The sequence below is a fragment of the Argiope bruennichi genome, chromosome 2 (genome assembly GCF_947563725.1).
Source record: "Argiope bruennichi chromosome 2, qqArgBrue1.1, whole genome shotgun sequence".
Taxonomy (NCBI): Eukaryota; Metazoa; Arthropoda; class Arachnida; order Araneae; family Araneidae; genus Argiope; species Argiope bruennichi.
Window position 1 is genome coordinate 106,886,973 of NC_079152.1, and position 22,097 is coordinate 106,909,069.

Consider the following 22,097-nt stretch of genomic DNA (forward strand, 5'->3'; position numbering starts at 1 on the left):
AATTAAAATAAATAGAAAGTATAAGAACTAAGCAAATTTTATTTTTTACATTAATTACATTTTTTACATTTTATTTTTTAGTGTAGAGAAAATAAACTAGAAAATCAGTATTCATTTTTAAATGAAAAAGTTAATTATAACTGATTTTATTAACATAAACTTTTAAGAAAATTTCTGTTGATATTTTATTTGTAGATATTGTATTATTCATAAATTAATTAATTGTTTTTCGTTACATGTATGGATCCTTAATAAATATAAAATTAAATAAAGTTCATTTTAGCAATGCAGTACAGTACCTTATATGGTGGAGCAGCTTTTGTTGTAAATTATATTAAAATATGATTAATAAAAAAAAATCAGAAATGAAATGTAACTAATGAAAATAAATTAGCTTTTACTTTTGGTATGTTTGCATTGTCTGTGAAATAATATGTCACTTTAGTTTTATTTAGGTTCAAGTAAATTTTTTTTTATCTTTCATCATATGTAATAAAATCATTTACCTTACAGCAGTTGAAATTTTTCTTTGTTTGCAATCTGTACTTGTGCAGTATCCTGTTACTTGAAGATTGAAGAACTTTTCCTCAGGTGGGGTACGAGTGTTATATCGAAGCGATATCTAAATATGGAGATAAATATTTATATTTAAGACTATGAAGCAGTTCAAGGAATTTTAAATATTGAAATTCATTCATTAAATTAAGCACACCTGGGTAACAAATATTGCATATTACTTTAAATGAAAAAGATTCTGATCATTACATTGGATGCACTAAAGATGAATTTTGGTGTATAAAATATGCATTTACAATCAGCGTATTACTTTCAATTTTATAGATATTCACACAAAATGAATCTTCAAATGTTTGTTTCCGTTAAATTTATGGTGTTTCTTTGAAGGATATATGATAACAAAGTAAATAAACATAAATTTTGCTTAGCTGGAAATTAAAGAAATTTATAAGATCAATTATTGCATTATGCGATTTGAATGTCATTAAAGGGGAATAAAAAGAAAATATACCGTGATAAAGCTTTATATTATAAATGTTATTTTTTACGTTATGCTAGAATTCTAAATTCATTTAACTAGTTTAAAAATGCCACGTGAGTTTAAGTATGGAAAAACCTATGTTTTGTTATTATATTTCACTTTGATATATTACTAAGTTATTGAATTGTCACAGAAATGATTATATTAAAATTATTATTATTAGAATTTATATTTTATATGAACCATTAAATATTCCCCCAATTTCTTAACTTATTTTACATAGACTTCAGAATTTCCTGCTCTAATTTTATTTTAAGAATTTTAAGATTTATATTCTACTTTAAACTCTGTATATATATTTTAATTTTCTAAACGTTTTTATGCTCCAAAAAGTTATTCTCATTCTTAGCTAACAAAAAAAACTTCCGGATAAGCCTTATTAACTCACCTGCAAGAGCCCACAGCCTGTTCCAGTAGCTTCAATGTTGAGTTGACTTGGAATTTGAGAAACTTTATTTCGTTGCACCAACAGTTTGTTGTCTTCGTCGATTTGAACTTGTTCATTTAAGCCTCCTTTGATGGAAACAGAAATGTCTAAGGGATCTGCGTAAACTAGTTTTGCAAATTCGCTGAGAGCATCCAATCCCACACAAGTATCCTAAAAATAACAAACAAAGTATTTTAGAGAATTTTAAATAGTAACGTTCCAGAGATTGAGATTATTAAATTATTACACAAGTTGACTAAAGTTAATGATCAAATTATTTTAAAGACTATTAATTAAAAGTGTTTTCTAGCTTGAAATTCTTAAATTAATTTCATTCAGCTATTTATAAGTATAAAAGGACTATTTCACAACCTAATTAAAATTATAAAAGTATCTTTAGAATCTCTACATATTTTGATAAAAATATTCATATTTATTAGCTAATAAGTTAGTCTGTCTGTAGTGGAAAGGAAATTGCTAAAGCATTCAATTGAATTTTAAGGAGGCTCAATCAAACAATTTCAACATTTTATTGCGCAAAAAATGAATAACTAGACAAACACATTAACGGCTGCAGATGAAACTTTTCCAAAATTATTGATGCAGCATACTAATATATCTTCATAACAATTTTTTACTACTCCATATTATAATTATTGCAAGGTTTGAATGCTGAAAATATGGTGAATATTCAATATTTTGAAACAAATAACGTTGGAAATGTTTTGCATTTATATTTTGATAGATAAGAATTTTTTTAGAAACTCTTAACCATATCTTGAAGTATTAAACATACCATCTATACAATATTTGGCATAGTAATGCAAAAATTTCATCAGTTTTCTTTGATTTCACTTTACGGTATTACGGTAAAGCATTTCTAGGAGAAATAATCCACCACAAAATGTTTAATTATTGAAGAAAACTTTTAAGATATTGTATTATGTGAAATACTTCAATTATAACATTTGCTAAAAAATAGTTTTTATTTAGTATGTGTTTTAAAAGAAAATTATCAGAATTGCTATTTTTTACCTTGCCAGAATAATTCTGGGGACAATTGTAAAAAATGCAATGGGAATATAGGAAATATTGCAATATAATTTAAGCAAATATTCATTCATGAGACTAAGTTACTATAAAAATCGTAAAATAAAATTTTAACTGATTAAAAGAAAAGTTTATGTTAAACTTTTTCTTTTGGATTGTACAGATATTGCACCAGCTTGTGGAGCTATTGCCATATTGCCTAGATTGCATATAAGCCCTTTGTATTTCAGTTTATTCTAAGAACTAATCGACCTGGTCTCTATTACAGTTCGCATACATTTATTCTTTTTTATTCATTTTAAGTATTTAATTCTGACAATTTAATTTAATGCTGTCAAGGAAGGAATTGAAATTTAACCTCATCTGCGAGGATCAAGCACGTCACTAAGGTTATCTTTTACTTACTTAAATGTATCTTTTCAGAAGGATGTTTTGATGCTTTATTTTCAGAAGGATGTTTAGATATTCAATTCTTCAGATATTTAAAAATTAATAATAATAAATATAATTTTATCCCCACAAGATAACAGGAACGATCTTAACAATAAATTAACTATTATACCATTTAAGGGCTTGCAAATGCTATATTTTTTGACATATATAAATGACAATGGATTTTGTACCTGAGTGGAGTAGAATCCACCTGAAGGATTCAGATTTGTTGATAAATAACGGACGAAAGGAAGAACAACCGATTTACTGTAGCCCACTTGAAGGTTTGCCAGCACTGCATAAGCAGCTGTTTCAACATCCAATGATTTTGTACCGTTGGGATTCCTGTAATATTCCAAGCCACCTGGAAATAGAACAGTCACGTTATGACTCTTTATTCAGCATCCGCTGTAGGTGAAGGAAGCACTATCTTTATTAAAAAAAAACCTTCGGCATTAGCTTTATTTTACGATTTATATCTTACAACTTAGTGAAACAATGAATATAGTGAACGAATTCATAAATTTTTTCTAGACTAATGTTAAGTACATTATTAAAATTTATACACATAAATAATCCACTACGAGATGAGATAATTATAAAATGGGAACACTGTTCGTCAATTAAAATTAAATTAAGGTTTCTCAGAAATGTATAACAGAGGCAGAAAAGAAATTCAGAGCGATTCCAACAAAGCCCAATAATTATTAAAAGTAAATCAAGAATACTAAAACGAATCAATTTTAAAACAGATATACAGTGCGAGTCAAAAAAAAGTAAACACTAATTTTTCATGTGTGAAACAATATATAGCAAATATATTATTGACTTGTAACATAAATTAATATTGCATAGTTAAATAATTAATATTAAAATATTTAAATCGTTATAAATATTAAACAAATTGTAATTACAAGAAGAAATAAGCCGCTTAATCAAAAAATACACCCATTTTTGAGCGTCAAAAAAAAGTAAACACTGACAAGTCTTTCACTATAACGTTATCAATTTTGTAAGTGCCACCACTTTTTTTTCACAGAATCTTAAACAAAAGTGAATTCTTGATGTACATTTCGCTCTTCTGTTAATTTCTGAAATTTTCTGGAACATTTTTAGAAAACTGGATATGGGGAAACAAACATCACTAGAAACGAGAAAAATAATAATAAATTTGAAGAAAAACGGAAAATCATTACGTGAAATAGGACAAATTGTCCAAAGGAATCATTGCACGGTCAAAAAAATCATTGACAAATATACGAAGTATAAGCAGATTAAGGATTTTGAAAGAACAGGAAGACCAAGAAGACTTACTGATGCAGAAGTTAGAACTGTAGTACGAGAGATAAAACAAAATCCAGCTGAAAGTGCTGTAAAGATAGCGCAAAATGTATCTCAGACATCAGGAAAATCAGTAAGCGCAAGTACTATAAGAAGAACTCTTAATGATCATGGGTTACATGGTAGGATACCGCGTAAAAAGCCATTCATATCGAAAACAAATCAAAATAAGCGCCTGAATTTTGCTAGGAAGTACGAAAAAAATGATTTAAATTTTTGGAATAATATTTTATTTAGTGATGAAAAAAAATTTGAAATTTTGGCCCCTAAAAAGCAGTCGAAAATATGGCGATCGAAGAACGAAGAATTTGATGATAAATGTACAGTTAAAACAATTAAACATGGGGGTGGCTCTATTATGGTCTGGGGATGTATGCGGCAGCAGGGGTCGGAAATTTGGTATTTATCGAATCTACGATGGATAAAATAGGCTACTTAAATATTTTAAAAGAAAATGTTGGCCCCAGTGTTGAGAAATTAGGACTGTCACGAACTTGGATCTTCCAGCATGACAACGATCCAAAACACACATCTAAAATTGTAAAAGAATGGTTACTATATCGGACACCCAAGACTTTAGACCATCCTCCACAGTCTCCAGACCTCAACCCCATTGAACATTTATGGGCATATTTAGATAAAAAAGTACGCCAAAGAACGGTTTCAAATAAAGAAGAATTGAAAAAAACTATCTTGGAAGAATGGCAGAAAATCCCGATCGAACTGACGAAAAAATTGGTAGCATCTATGCCTAGAAGGTTAAAAGCTGTAATAAAATCTAAAGGAAAGCAAACAAAGTATTAATTGCTAATTTTTTTCATTCTATTTTGCTATCAGAGTTATCTGTTTACTTTTTTTTGACTCAGAAAGTTGGCTAGACATTTGTTTAAATTGAGCTATTTCTTTTTGTATTTTGTTTTAGCTTAACATTTATAAGCTGTTAAATTCTAATTAAATGAACATTTAATTTTAAGTATTTGTTTTACATTATAAGTCAATAATGCATTTGAAATAAAGCATTTTATACATGAAAAGTTGGTGTTTACTTTCTTTTGACTTTCACTGTAGATGTGGATGCGTTTTTGATTCTGTTAGATGAGGAAATTTATCTGAAATCGATTATGTAAGCCTGTCATTATTATTCCAGGATGGGCATAATGAATTAATATATATTTTCGCAACATCTATCATTGATCTCTGGATACAATATTGATTAGATTTGTATAGCATTGATGTTTATTTGTTACAAATTTTTTTTGAAATTGGAATTTTTGTAAGTAATTTTCATTTTAGTTGTAAATAGCTTGTTTCACAATACCTTTAATGCAAATGTAAAAACATTTCATGATAAATCATAAGTATAATTATAAATCTCTCACAAAACTAAACAAACTATTCATTGATCTTTTCAATAACTGCCCAATATATGAAATGCACGTCTGCTGTCTAAGAAATTTTATACAAATACATTCTACTTTTATAAATTCCTTGACTAGAATAATAATAGTTCGAATTACATATTCATTTTAAGCCAAACCTGATTTCTTGCATACGCATGTTGCCTCCCCCAACTTGTGGCTCTTTAAATCTGACTGATTTTTAAAAGCCTGGCCGATTGATTTTTCTCAGAATCATTTCGAATCATTCTTTATAATATTTTACTGAGTGAGTTGAATTCCTGCGTATTCCCTTCATGTAAATGAAATTCAGTCTAGCAATTTCATCAGTTGTTTTAAAAAGATAAATCAATTATTTAATTATATTAATACTTTTATTCGATAATTAAATTTGGGTATGTAATGGTATTTATTGGTTTAATTTTCATTAGGGTTAGATAACGTATTTTGCCTCTGTACAACATCAAACGTTGTATTTCAAATTCAATTGGGTGATGGGACATTTTTCTAGTTCGTCTGAATTACGAAGTCGAGTTTGAAGAGGTAAAATTGATGGAAAATCAAATTTCACATTAAAACTAAAAGTTCTTTGGCGTATTGTTTATTTATATTTGAAAAAAAATCAAATTAATAAAATTAGTTATTGCATATTTGCAATTTTAAAAGAAAATTAATTAGTATAATAAACATAAAGAAAGAAACAAATAAAGTGATTTTTGTTTATTTTGAATTTCAACTCTGTCGCACGTTGCATTTAAAAATGGTAACTTAAATAACAGTTGAGTTATTTAAGTTGAGTTATTTCAAATAAATTCTAAAAGAACTTTTAAATCATATCACTCAAATTTGTAGGCAATATAATTAACTTACCATCTTTAATTGCTAGAGGCCTAATATTATTAATTAGACTCATAGCTGCAGACTTTTGGCCGGCCAGAGCTTCGGCATAAGCATATAAGAATGTCTCATAAGGAGTTGAAGGAGGATTGTTACTTAAACATTCCAAGGCATTTCCAATGACTGTTTTATTTTGATAATTTGAAATTTGAAGGGAAGCTAGAACGTGGGAAGTTATTGACCCACTTTTCTTATCTTGATCTAGTCCACCCTAAAAATGAACATCATTGTAAGTGCACATATATGAGTAATAATGTGTCTTTCATACAGCTTATAATTCTGTGTTCCACAAGTTTAGAAACAAAAGGAAAATTATTATGTTTGATTGAAAATCAGAAGAAATATCAGAGACGTTGAAATAGCTGACACGAATTCAAAATTTGAAACCGTAAGCTTTCGATCATAAAGAGAGTTAGAAATCCTTTATTAAAATTTTTAATTCTTTGCGAATTTACTAAATTAGTGTCCTAAAACGTATTCACAAACAATACTAGTCATAATGTTATGTGCTTAGTAGTTGCTTTTAGCCTTTCCATTTTTTTATTGTTAGATATAAGAGGCATTTTGTACTTGAAAAAGAATAATTGATGTACACAGAAATTTGGAAGCATTACATATTGCTAAAAATTCTTGAGTTTATTGTCAAGATATCTTGAAGCACTTCCTATTTGATGTGTATGAAAATCGTGGGCTTTATTTTTATGTGTATTATTTTATTGTAGACTGCATTTAGCGATTTCTAGATGCTTCAAAAGTTGCCTGTTCTAATGAATACTTTATGAGAGAATAGTAAACTGGAAGAAAAATAAATAGAAAGAATTTTAACAAAATATGCACAATATTTTAGACTCTAGAATTTAGCTCGAAAAGTTTGAAGAGTAAGCAAACATGTGAAAGCTAATAGTAACAGTAATTGCATAGTTCTGACAAACAGTTTTTATACTTGAAATTCTAATTTGATATTCTGCATTATACTAATATATATTAAAAATCTGATTAAAGCATTTAATTTTCAGACCATTTTCCATCCAATAAATTAAAAAAAATATAGTGTACTTTAGCAGCTTTTTTAATTAATTTATTCCAAGCCGAATTCTACAAACTTTGAAAAATGGTCTAGTAGGTGAATCGTAAAAATTCAGATAAATAAAACCTAGAAATTCATTGTAATAAAGTATTATCAATGAGAATTTTAGTTTATTTGATGTTTAGGGGAAATATGAAAACTTTCTTTTCATACGTTTTACTTTAATGCTTTTGATAATTTCTATGCAATTAGAAAATTGCTTGCGTTATTAATTAAAACTATAAAGGATGAGTTACTGAAAGAAAAATAAGGGGAACAAGCTTATTTTAATTAAATATATATAATAAAATTTCATGCTTCAATTCTAAAGATTTCAAAGAAGACTAAACCTGCGAAATCAATGGTAATAATACATGCATAGCTTTAGTAAGTAGTTTATTTAATTTTCTTTAAAATTTGAAATAACTAAAATTTGACCTGAATATTTTTTTGCTAACGTTTTCTCATTTTTTTTTTTGTAAAAAAGATGAATTTATTCACACATATATTTAAAAAAATCCCTCTATAACTTCTGATTTTATGTGCATTTTCCAATCAATGTATGCAAAATAAATAGATAAATAACTTTAACCTTAATAACTCTCTAATAAATTCGTTCAAAGTCTGTGTTTTGAATTGCAATTAACAATCATCGTGCAGGAGATCCAAAAATATAATAACTCAGTTAAAAGATATATTTGTTTCCCTTTCTTTAGTTTGAAATATAAATTTGAAATCTATTTTTCTTAGTGATTACAAATACGTTAGAAATTATAACTATCATTTATGAGGTTTTTGCCCACATGGATCTGTTTCCTAAAATGTGTAATATATCATTATACACTTCTAAATTGCATAGATAATAAAATATTTTTATTTACATACTTGTATACCGCTGTCAATGATTTGACCAATATTGGGGAAGCAACCATCTGCTTGTTGTTTAGATATTATCCATTGTTGAGCGTCTTGCAGGACTCCGTCATCGATATAAATGTATCTCTTGGCTTGGTAGAAAGAGCGCAATACGAAAGCTGTTAAAAACATGCTGCCTTCCCTATCACTATCACCAAAAGCACTGAATGATCCATCATAGTGTCGGAATGTCAATTCACGCTGGTAACCTAAAAATATATGGGTATATAGACACAAAATATAAGGAAATTATCATACTATCAATGTGAATTTGAAAAATACATTTGTCTTATACATTGTTGTATGATACTGTGAATTGATATGAATTAGTTATCAATTGTATGATAATTTAGTTGGTTTGATTTTGCAAAATTTTATATATGTTTTGATTTATCATGATTGATTATGATGTCGAAAGTAATAAATAATTTGGTCTGGTGGAAAAAGCATTATAATATCGATACGACCTTTCCAGTCATCTTCTCCAATAGTACTGAATGATCCATGAAAATGGTGATAAGTCAATTAACTTCCTGAATTTAAGAATACAGAGATTCATCGCAACGAATCGAATAAAGAATTCCGTTAGTATGTAGCAGAGAATTGAATTGTGAGTTGATTTTCATTATTGATTATATTTGGCCTAATTTCACATTATTTTTCATTTATAAAGATGGCATTTGATGCATAAAATTGGCTTATTATTATATTATTTTTATAATATTATAAATCTATGTTTTTGTTTTTTATTATGGATTTTCATTTTTTGAATTTTTCTTTTAGATTCAAATGCTGACATAATTTTTTTAGTATGTTTTTAAAATTTATTCTATTATTATTCGAATGATTCTAGACATAGAAGCACTAACCACAAAGTTAGAACAATCCTAACAAAGAGTATAAAATTATGGTACGTACGTAAAGAAACAGACAATTTCAAGATATAAGCAAGTAAGCAAAATGGGATTAGCTAGGAAGCAGCTTGGATAGATACCGATAGCAGTGATACTGATTAGAACCTCCAAATCTATTTATACTGAAATATTAGTGCAAGTGCTGATCTGTATACCCATTTTTTAAATTTATATTTAATTTGTATTGCAAATCGTGTTTAATCATTCGTTTATCGAAATTGCTAGTAATTGCTTCTTTTATATTGGCTGGGATAGGATAAATGAAAATCTATTTATAGAATTATTGCACCTTGAAGAGATAATAATTTTTTTTAATGTCAGGCAGATGAATAAGTTAAGGGAAAGAAAATAAAGTTACTTTTCATTGATATTATTTCCAACTGATATTATCTACCATTTTATAGTATTTTTGTTAAAACTTATATAACTTTAATAGTTTTTAAACTAAATGTTTTCGACTGGTGGTGATAAAAAATCTTTTAAAGTATCGAAACTATAAAAAGTTAAAAATACCAAAACTGTGGTTTTGTTACAAATATCTATTACAACTATGATGCCTAACTATTAGAAGAAAATAAATCATTCTTAGATTTTTTTGTATATAACATAATAACCCTCTTCAATCATTCGATGAATGAGAATTTAATTTGTAAGATGAATAATATTTATTTCCCCTTAATCTGTGTTTCAAAATTCATAGCTTCATTAAATTTAACAATTTTGAAATTTAAAATATATTGATCTAAGCTTATTAATAAAAGCAAAGGTATAAGATACCACCTGAAGACTGAGAACAAAAATTCGAATCATAACTGTTTGGAAGAATTTTTGCTGTGTCAAAAAAAAAAAGAGCTTTTCAATCACTGGTTCAAAAAAAGTGATTTCATCAAATACATGAATATCAATTTTTTAAAATTCTCCCCTTTTTACAGATATTTTTTAAGGCTTTCTTCATGTTTTATCATGTCCAAATATTGAATAATTGACGACATATTAAACAAATTAAATTGGGAATAATTTAATAGTTCGGCCTATTTAAAAGTGTTTTTTATAAAATAATAAAAATTAGGAATTTATTAGCAATTCAACAAGAAAAATAACAAACCTGTATTAAGATTTTGTATAGCATTGGATTTAATGCTGTCTGTCAGTTTCCCGATGTCTGTTAGATAATCCAGCACAAGATAATTTGGAGTGAATTTCACCATATTCTGTTCACCACATCCAGTAGGAAGAGAGACGAGATTGTTGAGATTTTGTATGGCAGGACCCATCACATTTCCTGTAACATAAATATTATGATTGTAACAAAATATATTTGATTTTGTAAACGAATTTCTTAAAATTTTGAAATGCATTATATAGAAAGATTTTCTATGAATTGTTACAATCCTTCTTAAAATGTGAATTTTACTAAATATTCACTACCAAATATTTCAAAAGTGCTTAAAAATTATGTTCCCTAATTATTTTACATTTTTATTTAAATGAAAGTTGGTTATGTAATATAAATATACATTATAGAGAATACTTTATATGCTGTGAAATTCTAATTTAAATAGTATAATATTGATTTGTTCACAAAAGAAGTATCTTTGAATAGAATGTATAGGGTACAGAAAAGATACATAATTTATAGGATATTGAAAAGGTACAGAAGTATCTTTAAATAGAATGTATAGGATACAGAAAAGGTACATAATGTATAGGATATTGAAAAGGTACAGATCCTGATGAGAATTTAACTGGTTCAAAGTTATTTTTATAAAAGAAAATTAATCTTTACTAAGATTAAAAGTATTTAAATTATTTGAATAAAGACAAAACATATTTAAAGCATTGAATTCTTGAAACTTTTAAATGCATTTTGTAAACTAACAATATTTCCATTCTTACCACACATCGGTTCCCTTTTAAGCAGTATTCACACAAGGTCAACTGTTGAGAACAATAAATGGCCACGCCTACATCAGGAAAATCACATGATCCCAAATGGCTCATTGGCAAATAGGCAACAGCAAGAAAACAACTATTGATGTGCTTGTATAAAAATTGGATTTTTACCTCTCCAAAAAATAATTATTTAAAAATTTATCTTTAGAAAGGTGGATAGAAAAAGATGCTTCGTTTGTCTTTAAGACGATATTACTCTGTTCAAATTGCATTTTCAAATAAGACGGATATGATTTTACTTGAATTGGGGGCAAGCTGTAAAACTATAAATGTATATCTTGTAATTGTCCATATCCTCTTGACTTGCAACAGAAAAAGAAACATTTTAGTTACTAACACTTGCAGCAAAAGTAGAAAAATTTAATTTTTTAAATTTTTTCTGTCAAAATCTACATAAACGAAAGTGTTTTGATTTTAATTTCTATTTATTTAATGAAACTTTGCAATTGCAGGTACATATCGAGGTGCAATATGAGATTAAAAGATTTTTGCGCTTTTTCGTGCACCTTTGCATATTAAAGATTTTTTTAGAGAATTTTTGAACGGTTTTAAATATTTTAATAAATTAAAGGAATATTATACGCATGAAAAATCGTTTTAGAAAATATAATTAGTGATATTAAATGTTCTTAATAATTTAACTGCAATGAAACAGTATTTCTTTTATAATTTAAAATTATATTTAATTTGTCTCCTGTAATTCCTTCTGAAATTGACTTGAATTAGTTGCTTTGTAGGATATCAGAGAGAAACCTTACCACTGACGTCAACAATAGCTCTTGAAGAACCAGGTACAGCATCCTTTGGTAAGTTTAGATTGTAAGATGTGGAAAATTCATTAGTTTCTTCATCTGTGAATAAAAATAAATAAAACCGTCGTTTAATTGCAATACGTTTTTATTAAAAAATTGAAAGGAGTTGAAAATATACATTTTTATCATTTCTAGGAGAAGACGAGAAACTCCTGTTGCGAAGATGAACACAAATGTAGGTTTAATATTAGGAAATTTAACTCTTTATGATTTTTGGGTATCAATGTCTCAAAATCTGAGCATTTACATTTAAAAAAAATGTTTTATTTTCATTAAAAATAACTTGAGAATTTTTTCAATAGTTTCAACTCTTTATTTTAAAAAAAATAATTATCTAAGCAATTTTTTTATTACTATGAGGAAAATTTTGTTAGAAAGCCGAAAACCAAGTAAAAGGGTCTGCTGAACAGCTGCATGCCTCTTTGGATTTTAAAATAAGATTTAATCTAGTTCTGTTATAATTCCCTTTAGTATGACATAGTCATATTTTGAACAATGTTTTGCTTATTTTTAACCAAGTTTCTTCGGTTTCATCTTTATAATAGTAATATGGGTCTTCTGAAAATATATTTGAAAAGAATTTAAAATATTAAAAGCGTTTGTACGAAGCTTAAAATAAAATAAGTTAAACAAATATAATGAGAAAGGTTATGATCTTATTATTCAATTTCAAAATCTTTTGCCAGAGTATATAGATAACCAAGTGTAATGACCAAAAAAAAAGAAAGAAAGAAACTGATATATTTTTTACACATTTCTTTTATATGTAAGTAAGAAATAACTATATTTTCCTGCAAAAGTTTCATAATTATTCTTAAAGCCTTAAAATGATTATCATCTAATCTGAAAAATCAACGATCTCTTAATATTAAGTATTTTTCAAAATTAATTTTCCAGTTAAAATAATATATTTCATTAAATTTATTATTAAAGACATTCACTTTAATCGTGGTTCAAAAGTTAATTTCTAAACCGAGAGTATATATTTTAAGTTCAAAAAATTCTCTAAATTATATAAATTATGTCTCATGTTGTTTGAGTCATTTAGGATTCACATTTTTTTTCAGAAGTACATTAATTGTACTTCATACACTTATCGTTAACAGAATATAATTCATTATAATGTTTTAGACATTTTACAACTCTAATGGTTTAGAAATTAGCTATTAGAATTCGGCTATAATAAATATTTCGCATATACGAATAATTACAACTTGAAATAATACTTTTCTTTTAAAAATTAGGATATTAGGATATCTTACATTAACAATATTTTATAAATATATGCAAGATGAAATTTATCAAATAATTCATTTCAAAATTAATTCTGAATTTTGATTCTTTTTCAAATTTAATACAAGAATAAATTTTATTTTAATTATGAATATACTGGAATTTTTACCTGAAGGACAGAACAAAATGCTGTTCACATTTTCGTTGGGGAATCCTTCAGCCTGAGGAATTAGTATATAAAATTAACTAAAATTTTCATTTGCATAAACATATGAAATGTTATCACATAACACGTAATCATTAATTATTCAGGAATACGATTTTTTAAGTGACTTTTCAATTCCATGTAAAGTAATATGAGCACATATGTGAGAGAAAATTCCCAAAGAAGATACAATATTGAAGTTATACAGAACTGAAGGTACAATACACTCTCTTGTATGAGAAATGAAATCCTATAACCTTTCTTGATTTCTATTATAAGTAATGGGTTTTAACCTAAACTCTTTTATTGAAATCATTTTATTTGGCTTGACTATACAATTAATATATGCATATAGAATAAAGTTTTTATTATATATATATTGGTTTTTGGTTTTTTATTGGTTTTTTGGATTTTTGGTTTTTTAAAGTATTTTTTTTTTGTAAAATATTTTCATCTTTACATCTATCTATATAAATATTTATATGTATAAACTTCTGCAAGTATATTAATCCTTAACAATCAATAATGGGTAGCTAACAATTTTTAAAAGTATTTGGGTACGTATAAAGAATATGGAAAATACTTTACAATTTTTTTTGAAATTTTTTCTATCCCAGGATAATTGTTTTTTTTTTTTTTTGTAAAATATTTTTGGTTTTTAAAGTATTTTTTTTTGTGAAATATTTTGGTTTTTTTAAAGCATTTTTTTTTGTAAAATATTTTTATTTTTACATCTATCTATATAAATATTTATATGTATAAACTTCTGCAAGTATATTAATTTTTAACAATCAATAATGGGTAGCTATCAATTTTTTAAAGTATTTGGGTACGTATAAAGAATATGGAAAATACTTTACAATTTTTTTTGAAATTTTTTCTATCCCAGGATAATATTTACTCTAATGTACAAACTTTTTTTAGATAAATTATTGGTGAGTTTATCAAAACAACATAAACAATATGCAGTATTTACTTCAACTTCTAACGACTGAGTAATAGCATCTCTTGCCACACCATCATAGACCGGAGAATCTCCACAAACTTGACTGGAAGATGCTGTTTCAGCTTCAACTGTTATATTGATTGATCCAACTTTTGTACCTTTCAATTTGATTCTCATACTTTCACTTGAATCTGGTTGTATGCAAATGTCATTGTCAGACAAATCACTAATCACTTCAAATCCTTGGGGTTGAGCCAAAGTGACTGTAACCTGTAAAATGAATTGAATGCATTAGTACAAAGATGGCAAAAAAGATTTCTGGTAAAAAGGTATCACAAAAATATATTATTCGTGAAACGTTTTCTAACTTTTAAATGCATGAATAATTGGATTAAAATAAGTTAAGTACGAAGCGTGCAATAGCAATTATTTATATGAAATATTTTGAATTCTATATGTGAAAAGGAATAAAATTTTTGTTTATATAATATAGGAAATTATATATCTGTGAAGCTAAAAAGTGTAAAGAAACAGATAAATGATACTTGGTATATAGTTTTACAGAAAAACTATTGTTGTGATCATAAATTAAATTAAACCAAAAATCAAATTGAAAATCTGTTAGTAAATCTGCTGGATATTATATTTACACATTAATTCTAAACTGCAATAAATAACGAGCTAAATGAAATTTATTACGTAGTCTTGATTCAAAAAGTGTAGATCTATTTCAAGTTTTTGGGATTTCAACACTCAGCATTCCAAAATTACTCAGTTCTGTTTATTACATTGCGATGAAGCTAAATAAAAAACAAACCAGCCTTAGAATTATACAAACAAATACAATTATCGCTGGTTTTAAAGTGAGAGCCAAATAGTGATTTGGGTATTAATTTCTCTCAAGACTTTACTTACTGGTAAAGCAGCATCGACGTAGTTGTAGATGGATACTACTACAATGAATTCTTCTCCTCTGATGACGCTTATGGGAAGAGTATAAGATATAAAGAATGCCTGGAAGCCCTTGATGGATGCTGTGTCCGACAGACCGAGGCCATCTTGGGAGTTAATACAGACTGCACTGCCATCCCATTCAGTAATAGTGTGTGGAAGGGTTTCTATTGCTTGGAATACTCCATCCGAACTGAAAAACATTTTTTTAAATAGACAATACAGGTTATTTTTTTTAATTATAAAAAAAAGTCAAATAAAGAGGATCTTCTAAGCAAAAATTATTTCAAATAGTTGAAATCAGCAGTAAACATATATTTTAGGACTTTAAATATAAATAAAAACATAATGAATTTTTATAACAGATAAGTTTAAAAAAATGAGTTTGTTTCTAATACAGAAGGTATTTTCTTTCGATCAAAATTAAAAGTGTATTGAAATATGCAAACCAATCCAGAAATAAATTAAAAACGTTGCTTACGCATTAAATTTCGTGATATATCATGTTTGCCAAAATTTATTAGTATAATATCATACTAAGTTTTACCATAGATAACAAAATATATTTTTAAAAAGTAATTTTTAAATTGTCTAAAAAATGAAGATTATAAGAAAAACAAAATCTTTTTTTAAAAAAACTCATGCAACTTAATTTTATTACATTAAAATAATTTTAAGATTAAAGGAAATCATTTAAAAATTATTTTTTGTTTGGAGAATCTGAAATAGCATAATAAAAAATTACTTATTTAAAAAAATAATCATATACTATAAAAGTTTGAATTCGTAAATTTAAATGTTTTATTTCCAGCTGAAATTGCGTATATAGAAGTCAGTATAGAGAAAAAATGTAAAAAAAAAAAAAAAAAAAAAAAAAAAAAAATTAAAGTTTTTTTTTAATTATAAATTTTGCATGAAAATTAATGAATGATTAAAAACTACAGTTGTTGGCTATTATATTTTTTATGCATTAAATGAACAATTTTAAAGAATAAAGTATTTTATCAATTAATAATAAATAATTTCTTTAACGAATCTAGGCATTTCACAGTAGTGTTTTGTTAGACCCGTTTTTTTAAAAAATAAGATTGTTTCCTATTTTTATTATCCACTTACCCTGTCATCTGTAACTGGAACAACCAAGTTTCTGGGAAATAATTCCTTACTTCCACAGCAGATTGTGTTGCTGCGGGCCCAAATGCAACTGCAGATTTTTGGAAAGCAAATGAAGGACCGCCTGGTGCCCCTGGCTGTTGTGGTAGTCCTCCTGGTCCAGCCGCCATGAACGGAATAGGTCCCCCGTCTAAGAGAAAATTATTTTAACATATCACACCATCAATTAAAAATACATAATGAAATATATACCTGCAGTAATAGTTTTTTTTTTCAAAAATATGACTGCAATCAATGAAAACTATAAAACCCTCATGTTATTAAATGGTAAGTAATAGGAAAACAATGGAGTTATTGAGCTGAATTTGTTCCAACAGTGAATATGTAAGCCTTTCAAAAAAGAGTCTCGCAATATATATTGGAATACAAAAGTTCTTTCAAGTAAACATTTAGCAATATTAGCCTACCCTTTAAGTTTAAGTCTCTAAATTAAAAAAGAAATATAAAAATATTACTTTTTTAAATGCTAATTCTCTAATGTGTTTGTAGATATTCTTATGTATTTTTTAAAAAAATATAAATAATTACTCCCAGAAATGTAATTTTTGATATTCATATTATTTCTACTATGATATGAGTTAAAAACCTTAAAAGTAAAATAAAACATTTTTCAACAAACATTTTCTATACTTACCAGGTCCTGCAATAGGCATAGGTCCAAATCCCCCTCCACCACCAACAGAGCAAGGTCTGCTAAACAGAATTAAATTGCTAATCACTAGGAATCCAGCATCCTGCAATTGAGAGTCTTATTCACTTTTTTGAATTGACAAATAAATAAGATTTAAATGCATTTTAAATCAGTATGTCATCTGTAAAAAAAAAAGGAATAAATTTTCGAAATAAAAATGGTAGATGGAAAACTGTAGCTTAGGCATGGGAAATCGAGCAAATAATTTTCAGAACAAATACAATTTAAAGATGCTTATTTGTAAAATAAATATTATTGAATGCATTTTATATAGATATAACGAGAATTTGGTCTTTTTGGGGAGATAAATGCATTCTGACGTAAAAAAAATATCGTGAGTTTATAAATGGAATAAGAAATCAATTATATCACAAAATCCATTCTTGAATGTGAATGGGAAATAAAACGATTCTCAAAATATACAAAATGAAAATAAACACTCCCCTCAATTACTCAATTCTAAAATTATATATTTGATTTTACTACATAAAGAAATGGCATTTTTTTTCTGGCAAAACCAAAAGTTAAGGAAGGTGAATATTTATAATAAAGAATTGTATTTTTTTCCATGAGAGTCCGATTTCAATTTTCAAACTGCCATAAATTCTATCAGACATTATGTTTTGACTATACTTGTAAAGTTCATCAACTGCTATTGCAAATAAGGACAAATTTCGAGATCTGATATTAGAATCTGAAATGTTTTTAGAATTCTGAAAGTTTTTTTGTCCAATTGTATTTGAAATTATTTTCGGTAGATATCAATAAATGGGTGAGAAATGAGGATGAAAAAGAAAAAGAATTACTACACATTTACAGTGTTTCTTGGTGTAAAAATTTTATATACATATATATAGGTTCTTTTTCCCAAGAGGTCTTATTTTCTCTTTGAAGTTCTTATCAAATAGTCCTTTGGTATTTCTTTTTACATAATTGAATTTGCCTTTTTGCCTTTCTAGCTGCTGGAAATTGGAAATTTACGCTTAGATACGCTATAGCCTTATAGCCCGTTTTTTCATGCATAGCAAACGATTTCAATTTTTTTTCTCTTGATTATAAAAATATTACCTGGAAAGCAGCATATGAATCCTCATAAGATGAAGAATAGAAAGAATTTTTTGGATTGACTTTAGAGTCCTTGTCCATTGATTGCAATCCTGAAAGAAAATAAGATATGGCATTTTGAGTAATTTCTTATCTTGAAGTGATATTTAGAAAATTTTAATTGAAAAAGGTAATGGCGAAATTAAATTTCTGCAATTTTTTTTGAATATGGCTGTTATATTTTATCACTTTCATATATATATATATATATATATATATATATATATATATATATATATATATATATATATATATATATATATATATATATATATTCCAAATTTACTAAGTATAATATAATATTTTTATAAAATGTATTCTCCTTATTCACCAATGAAATTTATTAAACATTGATTAGTTTTTATCAGTTATTGTGGATTTAAAGCATTTTATATATGGTTAGTTTTCGTGTGATTACTTCACAATATATAATGTGAACATTTCATGATGTAAATAATTCAAAATGAGAGGTGCGGAAAAACAGCATTATCTAAGATATACATAATTTTTCTTACTCTATTTTATCTTAAAGATGCATAATTTCTTTTTAGATAAAGAGAAAAAAGTTTAAATTTAAATAATTTTCTATGATATAGAAATATTCAGCTATTTTAAACGTTATAATAAATTGCAGGGGGTTCCAACGCTATTCTTTTGCATGTTGAATAACTATCACGTAAACCTTGATAGTTATTCATCTGATTTCCATAGCTCAAATTAGTTTATATTATTAGTTTTACAAATTCATAGAAAATTTCATCAGAGATACAAAATGTTTGATCTTTTGGTTATTATACAGGTACCCATGATAAGGCAGAATGAGGGAATTACAATTGACTATCAACAACTTTCTCGTCGTTTGTAACTAATATTAAACTATAAATTTACTCTTATATAAAGAAATCTATATAAACCTATATGAATAGCATCTAGAAATTAAAAATCGAAATGCTACTTCTTAATACTAACCATTTGTTTACCTGTATTTGATAAACATAGACCTGATGTTCCAACAATGATCTGTGATGACTTCATTCATCTGGATCTAACTTTACACCATTCATACGTATCTCTTGGAAGGTAAATATGACCAGATATCAAAGTGGAAAGTATCAATTAATTCGAACTCCAGATCCAGTAATTGTGATAATTAACTGAGCCGTGAATTTATGACAAAGTACTGCACTGGCATAAATAAATGCAACGATTAAAATATAAAATTACTATGTTTTTGCTAAACATTTTGCTTGCTTTAGTATTTTCGTATAGTTAAAGATTTTGCTAAAGATAACGTTCAAAATTTAGTATTTACAAATAATGTTATTATTAATTAAAAAATTCATCAATTAATTTGATTTAAAAAACTTAGCACCATACTTAAAAATTTTTTTTGGAATATTTGTCCATAGAATATACATATATTTGTGTCTCCCTGTAAAATATAAATAATCGGGCTGAAATTGCCCATATATTTCAATTTTGTGGTTGTTTAGATATCAGATGCTGAAAACCATTATACTAACCTGGTTGAGTTTTATCTGTATAGCAAAAATCAGAACTGTAATATGTCGGTGGATCTAAGTTCGAGAGAAATTGGAAAACCTAGAGGATTGTATAAGATACATTAATAATAAGACGAATCTTTACAACAGCGTATAATATTTAGTATGAAATTCACTTCATAAATTGAGATAGAACATTACCTTGTCTTTCGTCAACTGATCGCTTGAGTCGAGAAGAGAAACGCTTTTATCTACTACTTTCACACCGCAAAGTGAATTAGGAGAGGATGTGATTTGAATTGCAGTATCAGTTCCTGGTTGTGCTTCTTGACTTTGGAATGCAAAAGTAACCTAAAAGATATCAAGGAAATGAATTAAGATAAATAAAAACTTACTAATTATAATATAAAAATATAAAGAAATTGAAATATTTGTAATATTACTTAGTTATCATTTTCACTTGTATAGGTATGGATCATTATTCGTTGTTAGCCTTCATCTTTTCATACAACCACTTAATTAAAGATCAATACCGTGAATATTACAGAACCTCAGATTTGTCGAAAACTTCATAACTTGTACATAAAATCTTCGAGAAGGTTTTATCTTACTCATATAACACAATTTGTTACAATACTTGTTTATTTCTCATATACAAAGTGCTGTAATTGTCAAAAAATATGGACTCTGAGTTTTTGACGAATCCTCAGGCTTCAGATGTCCCTGAATCTGAAATGCACATGTTTGTAATAATTTCTTCCTCTCACTCCGCATGCCTGTCTTTGAATATGATGACTCAAAAACATTTTGAGTTAGACGAATGAAATAAGAAAAGGGACTTCACATCAAACTGTAGATTTCTATCAAATTTTGAATGAAATCTATTTGGCTGTCGGAATATAAATGTGTTCGATAATTGCAAAACGTAAAGAACTAGATAAGCAAAATTTTGTACAAAGATTTAGTATCTAAAACATAGACTTTTTTGTTATTAAATTTTGAACCAAACTTGTTGAAGTTTGGCCTCATATTAGTTTGTACTTTCTCATGTATAAAACAACGATAACTCAAATACGCATTGACTTAAATAAATCACATTTAGTATGTGATCTTGCGATTATAACTATAATTCAGTGTCAAATTTTGGTTTCAATTGGTAAAAAAAATCCGAAGTACAAATTTGATTTTCGAATATTTTTGGATTAATCCTATGCAGGGATTAATCGCCAAAGATCAGACGATAAATCTAACAGATTCAAGCCGAAAATCAGAATTTGTTCACAATTGTCAATGAAGGTATTCACAGTTTTTGGTAAAGGTTCACAATTTTATGCTGCGGAGCAGAATCAGACTTTTATTACAGAGAATGCGAGAAAGGTTTAGAGAGATCAATTTCGTTCGTTTATTTATAGGATAAACCACTTTTATGATTCATGTGTGCCTTTTGAACCATATTGACCTCGTGGATTCTGAATTTAACTCAAGTACACAACATGAATGATAAGGCATAACACCAAATTTCATTCACTCGCTGGTTGCGTTTCCATATTGTCTGCACGAAAGAATGGCAGCTTGCAATTTATTTTTTCAAAATTAAAAAAACTTTTTAATTTTTGCGAATGTCATATGCCAGATTTCATTAATCAAACACATTAAATTTGAAATTAACGTATTTGACATGTTACATGATTTCAAAAAACATTTTATCGGTATTAAGGAGATCTAAATTGACAGATTTTTTTTCAACATATAATCTCTTTTTACTATTGCAGCTGTCTTCATGCATAAGAATGTTAACATTGGAAATTTTCTTCAAAATAACGGTTTAGTGCAAAACTGAAACAAAATAATATTAAAAATCAAAAATAATATTACCAAAATGTTGTGTAATTTTAATTTTACAAACTATCTTAAACAATTTAATATTATGTTTCTGTTTTCCCCCTTTCTTTTTCAGTTTCTTTATGTTTATCTTTTATGTTTTTAACTCTGAAATTTATTAGTTTTAATACTCAAAAATCAAGAAATATA

At 26.8% G+C, this 22,097-nt stretch overlaps 1 protein-coding gene across 2 annotated transcripts in view; it reads right to left on the bottom strand.

Moving 5' to 3' along the window:
• LOC129955282 (alpha-2-macroglobulin-like) overlaps nt 1-22,097 on the bottom strand; it is a 57,126-nt gene that overhangs the window by 4,411 nt on the left and 30,618 nt on the right. For both annotated transcript variants that reach the window (XM_056068211.1, XM_056068212.1), the window contains exons 16-30: nt 20,268-20,417; nt 20,088-20,166; nt 18,529-18,617; nt 17,404-17,503; nt 16,713-16,899; nt 15,561-15,789; nt 14,676-14,915; nt 13,664-13,715; nt 12,208-12,300; nt 10,602-10,778; nt 8,553-8,791; nt 6,575-6,812; nt 3,158-3,330; nt 1,446-1,655; nt 507-622 (exon numbers count right to left, since the gene is read on the bottom strand). In XM_056068211.1, the coding sequence (XP_055924186.1) occupies nt 507-622; nt 1,446-1,655; nt 3,158-3,330; nt 6,575-6,812; nt 8,553-8,791; nt 10,602-10,778; nt 12,208-12,300; nt 13,664-13,715; nt 14,676-14,915; nt 15,561-15,789; nt 16,713-16,899; nt 17,404-17,503; nt 18,529-18,617; nt 20,088-20,166; nt 20,268-20,417 (2,372 nt within the window). The remainder of the gene's footprint in view (nt 1-506; nt 623-1,445; nt 1,656-3,157; nt 3,331-6,574; nt 6,813-8,552; nt 8,792-10,601; nt 10,779-12,207; nt 12,301-13,663; nt 13,716-14,675; nt 14,916-15,560; nt 15,790-16,712; nt 16,900-17,403; nt 17,504-18,528; nt 18,618-20,087; nt 20,167-20,267; nt 20,418-22,097) is intronic.